We start from the raw sequence: 12,410 nt of genomic DNA, 5'->3' as shown, positions 1-12,410 counted from the left end.
GGACGTTATAATGCTTTTGTATCGCTCCATGGTGCAACTGCACCTCGAATATTGAGTTCAATTCTGGTCGCCGCATCAAAAGATATAGTGGAATTAGAAAAGGTGCAGAGAAGGGAGACGAAAATGATACAGGGAATGGGATGGCTTCCCTATGAGGAAAAGCTAAAATGGCTTTGGCTCTTCAGCTTGGAGAAAAGACGGCTGAGGGGAGATATGATCGAGGTCTATAAAATAATGAGTGGAGAAGAACGGGTAGAAGTGAAGCGTCTGTTTAAGCTTTCCTAAAATACTAAAACTAGGGGGCATGCAATGAAGCTACAAAGTAGTAAATTTAAAACGAATTGGAGAAAAGTTTTCTTCACTCAACGTGTAATTCAACTCTGGAATTCGTTGCCAGAAAATGTGGTAAAGGCGGTTAGCTTAGCAGAGTTTTAAAAAAGTTTGGACGGCTTCCTAAAGGAAAAGTCCATAGACCATTATTAAATTGGACTTGGGGGAAAATCCACTATTTCTGGGATAAGCAGCATAAAATGTTTTGTACTTTTGGGGGGATCTTGCCAGGTATTTGTGACCTGGATTGGCCACTGTTGGAAACAGGATACTGGGCTTGATGGCCCTTTGGTCTGTCCCAGTATGGCAATACTTATGTACTTATGTAGTGATAGTAGGTGAATTTATAATGTGGGAAGCAAAGAGAAAACAAAAGGAATGGGTGAGGGATTCTGAGGAATGGCAGGTGAACATCAAGAACAAAAAAAACAGTGGTGATGACAAAAGGCAACAAAGTCTATATTGTAAATCTTTACTTGACTCAACACGGGCTGTGTTTTGACTATAGTGCCTGTTTCAGGAGTCTAGAAACATAGGGCTCCATTTATCCAGCAGAAGTAAAAGGGGCCCTGTGATGGCTCTGGCACATGGGTTTGCCACATGCCGAGGACCCTTTTTGCCACCACTGGTAAAAGGCTTTTTTAAAAATATTTCAACATTTATTGATGACTCAAGAGAGCAAAAGATAAACATCAGGAACTGCAAAATGTACAAAATTCTAAAAATCCCCAACAGTTATCTAAAAGAAAGATAAGATTAATCATTAAATTTTTTATGTTTTTCACCCACAACCCAATGAAAACACACCAATACCTATCAACCTCCTGAATCAAACCCTCCCTATGTAAGGAAAAAAAACCCCTATACCAATCCCCTCCTCCCCCCCACACAAACAACCAGATACCAACAGAAATCTGAGGACCCATGCTCTTCTGGCCCTAGGGTCTGATCAGGAAATAGAACCCCCCCCCTTAACCCTCCCTCACCCACAGTACCACAACACCCTTCTCCTTACATACAGACGCTCCCTTAAGTGTACCCCCCAGGCTTTTTTTTAAGGAAGGAAACGAATGTGCAGTAAGTTAAACACTTGCCGTGTGGCCATTTCCTGGGAAAGCAGAACCAGGCAGCGTGAAAATACAAAAATATTTTCTAGTACCAAGAATTGCGCACAGTAGGGGTCCGAACTAGGGAGCCTAGTGGTAGAGCCAAATTGCCATATGGCAAGTTCACGGTAAGCTTGCCACATTTTTAGAAAAGGGTCCCATAATAAATATACCAAATATATACAATACCACACCAAACAATAAACACAACACAAATAAACAATGTTTTAAAACCTTTAGCAATAAGGTGGAACGAAATCCCCTCGCTGTTACTAATCCATAATTCAAAAAAGCATGAGGATGATGACAATGAAGCCTGTGTTAAACAATAACTGATACTGCAAAGATATAAAACATATTTTAAACATAAATAAAAAACGATAACACATCAAAAGGATAAATGAAATAAAATTAATAAGCTTCAAGCAAGGACCAGTGGAGATCCACAGATTTACAAGGTCTATATATATTTGTTAATAACCTTTTTTGAGAAATAATATAAAACAAATGGAAATCTATATGGACACCTAATTAAAAAAAAAAAAAAGTTATCGAATTCAGATAAAACCAAAGAACAAAGAAAAAAAACTCAAGGAAAATACGTATGTATCCACTGATAAAACCAGTCATTATTGTGGTAAACACTACATACATATTTCTACAATACTGATCACAGACTAGATCATACAAAAAGGTACTTGGAGTTTGGCAAAGATGAACATCGAAAAGTGTATAAAATTTCCAAATAGATATTATAATTTACTATAAATAAGCCAATCATTTCCAGGGCTGGAAACAGAAGACATACCTGGCAATTATCACATAGACATACTCCGTGGGGTGAGAAATATAGGACACAAATGTGCCTCACAGCAGGAACAAGAAGTATTCATTGACAAAACATATGCTTAATATTAAGTGAGCCACAATTATCATGCTGGAATGAAAGCCCAAAAGCTCTGAAAAGTGAACAGACAAGAAAAGAGCATAATATACATGGAATAAAAAACATCCTTCGAAAGAAAGGTATACAGCCCAATGGGAAAAAAATAATAATAATAACAAGTCGTGTTTCGGTCATAGAGGCCTGCCTAGAGAGCCTTCTGTAGGATTTCTCTAAGTGTGCTAACTTTGCAAATGTACATCAATAATATTGTACCACATGCAACATTAGACCTCTGGCTTAGAGCAAACGTGTTCTCAATCCAATTTGGCTTGAGAACACAATAGCTCTAAGCCAGAGATCTAACATTGCATGAGGTACAATATTGTTAATGTACATTTGCAAAGTTAGCACCATTATGGGGTCCTTTTACTAACCTATGGGAAAAAAAAGAGCCCTGCAGTAGCGGCGGGGGTCCGTTTTTCCCACGTGCCAGGGCCCTTTTTACCACAGCAGGTAAAATGCCCTAAAAAAAATTACCCTTACCACATAGTCATATGGAGGAGAGCACTTACCGCCACATACTGAGTTGGCGGTAAGGGCTCCTAGCAGTAACCGGGCAGTGCGCGGCAATGCCCAATTACTGCCAGGTTAGCGCCGCAATGCAGAAAAAACATTTCCAGACCACTGGAAATGGCGCACGCTCCAGCCAGAACTACCGCTGGCTGCCACATTGGGCGGTAGTTCCGCATGGGCCACAGTAGTTCTGCATTGGGCTTACCACCACTTTCTAAAAGACCCCCTTAGAGAAATCCTACAGAAGTCTGCTGAGGCAGGCCCCTATGGCCAAAACACAACTTGTGTCGAGTCTTTGGATATTTTAATAAACTTTTGACATCTTGGACATCATCTAGTTTTTTTGTTTTCTCACTAAAATAAGTCGTGAACATAAAACACTGCTGTGAATAATGAGCATATTTTAAAAAAACATGACGGTGTTATTAAAGACAAAATGGAACATTCAAACAACATCACAAGTAGCACAATAAGAAAACACAAGTGTTTTACCAAGCTGCAGGAAAAAAGGGCCCTGTGGTAGCGGCAAAGGATTTTTTCCTGCGTACCAGGGTCCTTTTTACCACAGCGGGTAAAAAGCCCCAAAAACAAAATGACCATGAGGTAAGAAAGCTCTTACTGTGCGGCTATGCAGGGTAACCCGGCAGCACGCGACAATGCCCAATTACCGCTGGGTTACCACTGTGCTATTTCCGGGGGTTCTTCCCCCACCCGGAAATGGCGCACACTTGACCTGGATCTACTGCTGGTGGCCGTGTTGGGCCGGCGGTAGTCCCAGAATAGCGAGTGGTAAGCCTGCGTTGGGCATACCGCCGCTCTGTAAAAGGGCACCTCAGCACGTCCCGCGGTAATGCGGTGCCCTTCAAAACCTTGTCTCTTAATCAAATAATATCAAGAAAAGTGCAGCTGTAAGTCCCGCTGATATATAAACACTTATAATCAATGTTGGCCATACACAATGGTAAATACCACTCTGATCATGACTAACTTACAAAGGTTTAAAACCAAAAAACCAAAACGCATTCGTAAAGACGTGAATAAATGGATACAAAACCCACAACAACTAACAAAACCCTTTCATATAATAAATGTAAAACAAATAATAAATACAAAAACTTAATACCCGACAAGTATGACCATTGGGTTCTAACCAAACCGATTATATAAAACATTATTGATTAAACAGAAAGGGGATGGGAGGGATGGAGGGAGGGCAGGAGGGAAGGGAGAAAGGGAAGGGAAGGTGGGAGGAGAGGGGAGGGAAGAAAAAGAAGAGGGGAGGGAAAGGTGAGAAGAAAAAGGAAGGTGAAAAAGGAGGACGATAAAAGGAGAGAAGGTGAGAGGGCCAAGGAAAAAAGGGGAGGGAGGGGAGGAAGAAAGAAAAGGAGAGAAGAAGAAAAAAAAGGAAAAATATATGAATAAATAAAAACATCAAAAAAGTTGGTAAATCAAGACAAAGGAAAAAAAGAAGGGAAGGGGGTAACAGTAAGAAGAAAATCATGCACCGTATTGTATATCTTAGATACTAAAGAAAGGGCCTCAAGTCTAACTCAGAATTAAGACCATCTGGAGTAACAGTGTTCAATTCAAAGCAAAGCTCTTAGCATTCAGCAGTGGGTAAATCAACTCATGACAGCACATATCACTGAAAAACTTATGCTACAGGATATGAGTGACGATGCAGCATGGGGCAGAGATTGAAGGAGACTCATCCGTGATACAGCTTTCAGCGAAACGTGAATTCATGCCAAATGATGGTCTCCATGCTGGCTTCATTTGAGAAAGATTTTTTTATCATTTAATATGAGTATGTTTGCTAATTCTTTCTAAAAGTTATAAGTGACTAAGGCTTTGAAGTTTTGAAATTTTGAAGTTAAAAAATTAAAACTCTGACTGATGACAATTTATGTTTCAACATGTTTATTAAGAACAAACTAACATAGTGCAAACATATTCACCCTTTGCAAAAGGTGTAAACAGAAGCCCAACAGTAATTCGCACCTTCCAATACCAAGCAACATTCAAAAAGTTTTTAACTTTAATCCCCTCCCCTCCCCAACCCCTCCCTCCCTCCCCATTCCTCTCCCCCCTCCCCCCTCCCTATTGAAATATCCCCCAGCCTAAGCTTCCTTAGCCTAGTGAACACTCCCAACCCTCCCCCTCCCAAAAAAAAAAAAAAATCATAAACCAGAAAGCGTTTCCTTGTCTTCTGTGAATGGCCCACCGCCCGTCGCTCGTCGCTCATGCAGTAAGAGACCATGAAATCTGTTCCTCCAATGCCAAAAATCAGGTGGGTCCGCCTCCACCCACCCATGCATAATCACCTTTTTCCCCATCAAGCAGGCCCTATGGATCAGCTGCCGCGGACCACTCCGTGACTGATGACAATTTAAGTGCTAAACTCTCAGGTAATAAGATTTGATCACCTGGGTTGCACTTCTGACGATCCGGCGAATATCTATGTTAAGAAGAATTGCAGACAACACAACAGGTTTCATAGATTTGGAAATCATTCATGGTCTATTTGGCAATAAGCTGATATGGCCCAATGTAAGGAATGCTAACAGAAGGATACGAATTAGATACTTGACAGCCACTAGTGTAAAGAAAACTGTGGGGTTTCCTTTTACTAAGCTGTGGGGAAAAGGGCCCTGTGGTAGCGGCGGGGGCCATTTTTCCCACACGGCAGGGGCCTTTATACCACAGTGGGTAAAATGCCCCCCCCAAAAAATGGCCACGTGGTAAGATCCTTATAGCAGTGTGGTGGGGAGCATTTACCGCCACCCACTGAGGTGGCGGTAGAGTCTCCTGCGCTAAGCAGGCAGCGCTGAGCGATGTCCAATTACCACCGTGTTAGCGTCACACTACAGAAAAAAAAATTCTGGAGTGATGGACATGGTGCGCGTTCCAGCCGGAACTACCGCCGGCAAGCCAGCATTGGGCTTACTGCCGCTTTGTAAAAGACCCCCTCCCCTCAATGTTGAACACTTGGAAAAGGGATAGCTAGGGAATAGAGGTGTCGGGGCAAAGGGGGAATGGTTGTATGAAGAAAAGAACAGGCGCATGCTGTATGTTAGCAGCAAAGCACAGGAAATAATAAACAAACTGTAATTAGAGGGAAAAATCACAAGAATGCCATCAAAGAAAATCCCTCAAACTCGTATTAACGCAATCAAATATAATATAAAAAAGGTTTTTAAGTGCTCATAGTTAGTGAGAGGAAAAACAACACCAACGGTGTCAGAAAACACTTCTCTGGGATTTTAATCATTGCATTAAACCATTATAAAACATATAGTTTCAAAACAATTTTTAAATTGGTTTTTACATTGCAAAACTTCAAAAAAAGAAAAAACATGAAACTATAGTGAAGTCATCCAAAGTGCACTAAATTTTCAATGAAACTATTTCAAATAGAGAAATACTGAGCAGAGCAGCACTTATCTGAACTGATGGTTTGACTACAAAATCTTAAATATTCAAAACATGAAGTATCAGGTCCATGACATTGACCATGTTTTGAAAACATAAGAACGTAAGAATAGCTATACTGGGTCAATGGTCCATCTAGCTCAGTATCCTGCTTCCAAAAGTGGCCAATCCAGGTCACAAGTACCTGACATAAACCCCAATTAGTAGCAACATTCCATGCTACCAATCCCGGGGCAAGTAGTGGCTTCCCCCATGTCCATCTCAATAAAAGATTATGGACTTTTCCTCCAGGAACTTGTCCAAACCTTTTTTAAACCCAGATACACTAACTGCTGTCACCACAACCTCCGGCATCTAGTTCCAGAGCTTAGCTAGTCTTTGGTGAAAAAATATTTCTTATTTGTTTTAAAAGTATTTCCATGTAATTTCATTGAATGTCCCTTGGTCTTTGTACTTTCTGACAGAGAGAAAAATCAATTCACTTCTACCCATTCTACACCACTCAGGATTTTATAGATCTCAATCATTTCCCCCCCTTAGCCATCTCTTTTCCAAGCTGAAGAGCCCTAACCTCTTTAGCCTTCCCTCATATGAAAGGAGTTCCTTCCCCTTTTATCATTTTAGTCGCTCTTCTTTGAACCTTTTCTAATTCCGCTATATCTGGATACGGCAACCAGAATTGAACGCAATGCTTCAGGGAGATCATCTGCAGCAAAATGTCCAGTTCAAATACTTGTCACAACTTAATTCTTGTGCAGATCTCAATAAAGTACACACCTGTCATTAATTATTTGCACCTATAAACCTTTAAATTGTATTTGATTGATTTAATACTAATATGTTAGCAATAAGCAGGTTATAAAATGAGATATAAAGTTTTACCTCCTCAAGTTTTATTTTGTACTGACCTAATGGATTCACTGATGTAATATCAAACTATAACGCCTGAATTATTAATAAATATAAACTAAACTGGAAGCAAATCATAATACAATACTAAAATCAAGAGAAAGGAAAAAAAATTACCAGTCGTTCCATCTCCTGCTCTCTCAGCCTCTCTTCTCTCTGTCTCCTATGATAATCCATCAATTCTTCCCTGCCTGAGAGCGATCCAATGCTGCTCTTCCTCTCCCGCATGGAAGGTGACAGTGCGCTCGGAGGGAGCTGGGAACTGTCAAAATCTGCTTTATCAAACTCCATGGAACCAGAAATGTTTCTTCTTATAGAAAACGTTCGGTTGACTTCAGCAGGAGAAAAGGAGTAACCAGGGCTGGTCTCCAAGAGTCCGCGGATATCCAGGTCATCACTCCCACATGAAGAGGTTGATGTCAAGAGCATCTTTCTGGCTACGCGGGGGCTTGCGGATACACTAAGGGCCGAACTACAATAATTAGTACCATCAGATGCAGAGTTCACAAATGGTGCACCCACAGAGTTGGAAGAAGTAAAATGAAGGTAATTGTCTGTATCTAGAACATTCTGAGGTAGATCTCTTTCTCTGTGATTTTTCCTTTTGGAATTCCCAAGGGAACTTCTTGGTGGTAAACTTAGGGGCACGACTTGATTTTCCGTTGACTTGTACAACCTTGGCAGGGAACGACTACAAGCTCCCATGTGACTCAGGGATCCCCCTGAATACTTTCTGGCTCTCAAGCCCACAGGAGCCTCCACAGGAACCTCCTTGTATTTCGCCAAACGTGGTTGCAGTGTTTGACTATCCTGGATGTTCATTCTTCGGACTTGCTTTGGGCTAGAGGGCATGCTTGCAGCCCCTGATCGGCCAACTGGTGAGAGGTTCCTTTCACTCCCTGAGGTTCCATTCCACATTGCTAGGAGGGCGCTGGAGGTCTTTCTCCCCTCCAACATCTCCGGAAATACATTGTCGTGTGATTTATTCTTGGGACTGTATTTGGAATAGGGAGACATATCCAGGAGTCGAAAACTACTTTCAAGTCCTCTGCTGGAATGAATGTCAAAATCTGTTTTGCTCAGGCTGAAACCAAGGTCTGCTGTAGAACTTGGACTGGTAGCTGCATGTTTTGTGGAATGATTCTTTTCTGACTGATGGGAGCCATCATATGCAATGCGATTGCTGGTCTGCAGTTTGGAAGAGGAGACTGTGCTTCTTGTAGGGGATGTCGGTGGCAAAGTGCTGGTACTAGGAGGCGCATATTGCGACAGACTGAAATAGGAATCCGAAGATTCACCATTAATGTGACTATGAGAGTTTGATGAATGCAGGTAACTTTTCTGCTTGAGGGTGTCCATTATATTCTGGAGATCATTTTCAAGAGAATCCATCTCCAATCGTTTCCCTGATGCGGTGTTTCTGAAATCCAGGTTTTGGATGAGATCATAGTCAGACATTCTTGCTGATATCTGTAAATAAAATGAATACGTATTTATTGGTTAAGTTTTTTTTTTTTCCAAATTAACTAAATAATACATTTTTTTAATGTTGGAAAAGTCCCAGGTTGATTAAAATGTGAGGCCTGGTGCCTAACATTATCCCAGGCCTAGTGAAAGGCACCATGCGTCCATCAACCAGGCTCTTAGTAAAAAGATGTGGTAAGGCTGGGGAAAGGCAGAGGATGGGAAGGGGCCGAGAAGAAAGAGGCAACGTGAGAGGCTGGATACACAACACAGGCAAAAAGCAAAATAAAAAAAAAACAAAACACTGAAAAAAACAAAACACTCAAAAAGCGCTCTCTCTCTCTCTCTCTCTCTCTGGGCCCCTTTTACTAAGCTGCGGTAAAAGGGGGCACACTGAGACTCCCTTTTACCAAAGTGAGTAAAAGGCTGTCTTTTTTTTAAAGAAATGAAACGTACAGTAAGTGAACCACTTGCCATGCAGCCATTTTTTGGGCGGGAGCACTTACCGCTGCCCATTGAGGTGGCAGTAAGGGCTCCCACGTTAATCTGGTGGTAACCGGATTACTGCCGGGTAAACATCGCTGCTACAAAAATAAAAAATATTGTAGTGCCGGAAACTTGCACTCAAACAAACTCTAATGGGCATCATTTTCAGTAGCCCTGTTATAAAGTACATGGACATTTCTGTACCCATGAACCTTATAGATAATTTTCAAAGAGAAAAAAGGGGACAGTTTGGTCTGTGCCCTAAAGAACACAGGTACAAATCAAAGTAGGGTATACACAGAAATTAGCACAGAGTTATCTTGTTGGGCAGACAGGATGGACCGTGCAGGTCTTTTTCTGCCGTCATCTACTATGTTATGTATGTTACTTTGAAAATCACCTACAATGTATATCGGCACAAAACGTGCCCAACATATTTTGCACCTGCTTAATCTATGGACAGCAAAACTCCATAAAGCATTTCTGTAACCAGGCATGTGCGTTAACCCCCCAGATTTTGTATAGGTCACACAAATTTGGGTACCTTGATTTGGGTGCAGATACCAGATCTGCACATAAACTAATTAGTCAGTTAGGTGCTAACAATCAATTACTGGTGTTAACAAGCACTTAATTAACAATAATTAACTAGCAATTAATATAGGAACAAAAACCAAAGAGGAGCTGTACGATCCATCTTCCATCCGCTAGGAGACAGAGAAAATACTGAACATTCCAGGCTGCACGATACCCTTAAGGGGGCGAATTACTAGGAACTATTTTTTCTCTGTCTCCTTCCGCTGGTGGATGGACATAACCCATTGGTCTGGACTGGTCTGGTAGAAATGAAAAGGGATAAGGAGTTATGCGCAAATCTGCCCTACGCCCTATAAGCACGTCTAAATTTCCTAGAGTTCAACTCCACAGGGGGCGTTCCCAGAATTTAGGTGTGATGTTATAGAATGCCTGTATTTGCACACCTAACTTCCATCAGTTGGGCACCAGCATTCACACTAGCTTTCGGCAGGCATAGCTGCTCGTACCCAAAGTTAGACACAAAATGTACGCTAAGCTGGTATTCTATAAAGGATGTGCCACACAGGACACCCATTACAGAATACCAGTTTAAAGTGGATCATCCTGGCACCTAACTGGATACCATTTATTGAACCTATCCCTAAATGTACAGAAAAAGTAGCAGTTACACACATAAATGCACTGAGCATTATTATATAAGGGAGCACGTAACTACAAGGGAAGGGAAAGGGAAATGGAACTTGATATACTGCCTTTCTGTGGTTTTTGCAACTTTATTCAAAACTGTTTACATAGTATATACAGGTACTTATTTGTACCTGGGGCAATGGAGAGTTAAGTGATTTGCCCACAGTCACAAGGAGCTGCAGTGGGAATCGAACCCAGTTCCCCAGGATCAAAGTCCACTCCACTAACCACTAGGCTATTCCTCCACAAGGAGATGTACATGTGGGCGGAGCATGGACAGGGCATAGGTGTGTCTCCAACTTAGACGCAAAACTTACAGAATACAAAGTTACATTCATTGCATGGCACTTAGTCGTGGCCATCTACACCTGCCATCATCCTGGCGTAAATGTTCGCACCTAAATTTAGGAGTGCAAATGTGGGTTTATGCTACTACTCTATAATGGAATCAGGATGCCAAGGTGACATTACAGAATAGACGCAACCCGCGTAGCAATGCGGCACCCTGTTATAGAATTGTCCCCCACATGTGCATATCTGGGTAAAGTTATGTAAGTTGTAGAATGTACAAAGTGTTCACTGCTCCCTGTAAGCTGAGTGGGAGTCCTCCAACTGCATTGCTGCCAGTAGGGGGTGGTGTTTCAATAGCATGTTTTCAATCACTAGAGACAGGCAGGTTCCCTGGAGTCCTGCAGAACTTACCTGTCCCTCGCTATTGAAAATGTGACAGTAAAATAGCATTCCCCCCCGCCCCCCCACTGGCACAAATGTAGATGGAGGACTCCCACTCGGCTTAGAGGGGACAATGATAGTGTTACTTGCATAAAGGGCAAACCACTTACTAGGAGGTTATTTTCCACAAGTAAAACAGTTTTTTTTTACTTGAGAAATGGTTTTCAATATTGTTCTCCTCATATACAGATTTGTCCAATATTCCTTTCAAAAATATTTTAATAAATTCTCCTGGGGCTTACTTCATTGGTATTTGAGTTATAAATTATACTCTTCTTGTTTGGATACCTCAAATGTATAACCCAGCAATGAATCATAACTAAAACATCTGATTCAACACAATATTCATCTGTTGTGCAAAAAATACCAATCATTTTAACGTGATTTGCGTCTGACCCCTGTACAAATATTTACCCTGTAATGGGAAGTGAGATGCAGAATTCTGATGAATCAGGGGTCACAGTCATGACTTCAGTCTGACTTTAAGAATTAACATGCTGCTGCAATGTTTTTGGCTGGGCAGTTTCTTTCCGTTCATTTGGGATACTGTGCAGCTAAAACCTCTGCATCGTAACCAGTAAACCATCTGACATTCAGCCTCTGTGAATCCACCTCACTCTTATGCTATGAAAAACATTTCTCCTTCTATATAACCATACAATGCAAATACAACCCCCTTCCCAATAATGAGTACATGAAAGTCAGTGTTTTTTAAATGCTGGTCACTATAGGCAAAAAAAAAAAAACCCCAAATATTCACCGGCAGTATTCAGATAGGGATAGATTCTATATATGACACCTAAAAAATCGTCATAAAAAAAACCCTGCTTAAGCATTAGTCTATAAGCCGCTACTAAAGTTTGGTGCGGTTTATAAAATAACACAAGCATTATCATTCCACATAAATTTAGGAGCCACCATTTAGCACAGCTTAGTAAAAGGGCCCCTTTGTTTCTCATTCATCAATAGAGCAGGGCAAAAAAATGTATTAAAAACTTTTTGGTAACCTTTGGCAAACTTAGGGGCCTTTTCACAAAGCGACAGTACCAGAACACTTTTCTTTTTTTAAGGTTACACTTCTGTTCCAGGCAGAACACACACGCATATGATACACGAACATGAAAAGTGCAGATACTATCAAAAAATGAAGACCACCAAGAAGCTGCCCTTTCACATGCAATGCCTCCTCGGATCTGCCACAAAATTTTGATTACGGGTAGGTGCTCCCTTCCGTGCATCTCACGGAATGCTCATTTTAATACTAATCA

The 12,410-nt window shown here is 41.2% G+C and overlaps 1 protein-coding gene across 4 annotated transcripts in view; it reads right to left on the bottom strand.

The window, feature by feature from the left end:
* The window catches only part of PHLDB2 (pleckstrin homology like domain family B member 2), a 195,494-nt gene that overhangs the window by 133,830 nt on the left and 49,254 nt on the right, over window positions 1–12,410 (bottom strand). For all 4 annotated transcript variants that reach the window (XM_030204197.1, XM_030204200.1, XM_030204199.1 and 1 more), the window contains exon 3: window positions 7,354–8,706. In XM_030204197.1, coding sequence (XP_030060057.1) covers window positions 7,354–8,694 — 1,341 coding nt within the window. In that variant the 5' untranslated portion in view covers window positions 8,695–8,706. The remainder of the gene's footprint in view (window positions 1–7,353; window positions 8,707–12,410) is intronic.

The sequence above is a fragment of the Microcaecilia unicolor genome, chromosome 5 (genome assembly GCF_901765095.1).
Source record: "Microcaecilia unicolor chromosome 5, aMicUni1.1, whole genome shotgun sequence".
Lineage (NCBI taxonomy): Eukaryota > Metazoa > Chordata > Amphibia > Gymnophiona > Siphonopidae > Microcaecilia > Microcaecilia unicolor.
Note: the sequence above shows the minus strand (reverse complement) of the source record. Positions and strands in the feature narration are given on the sequence as shown.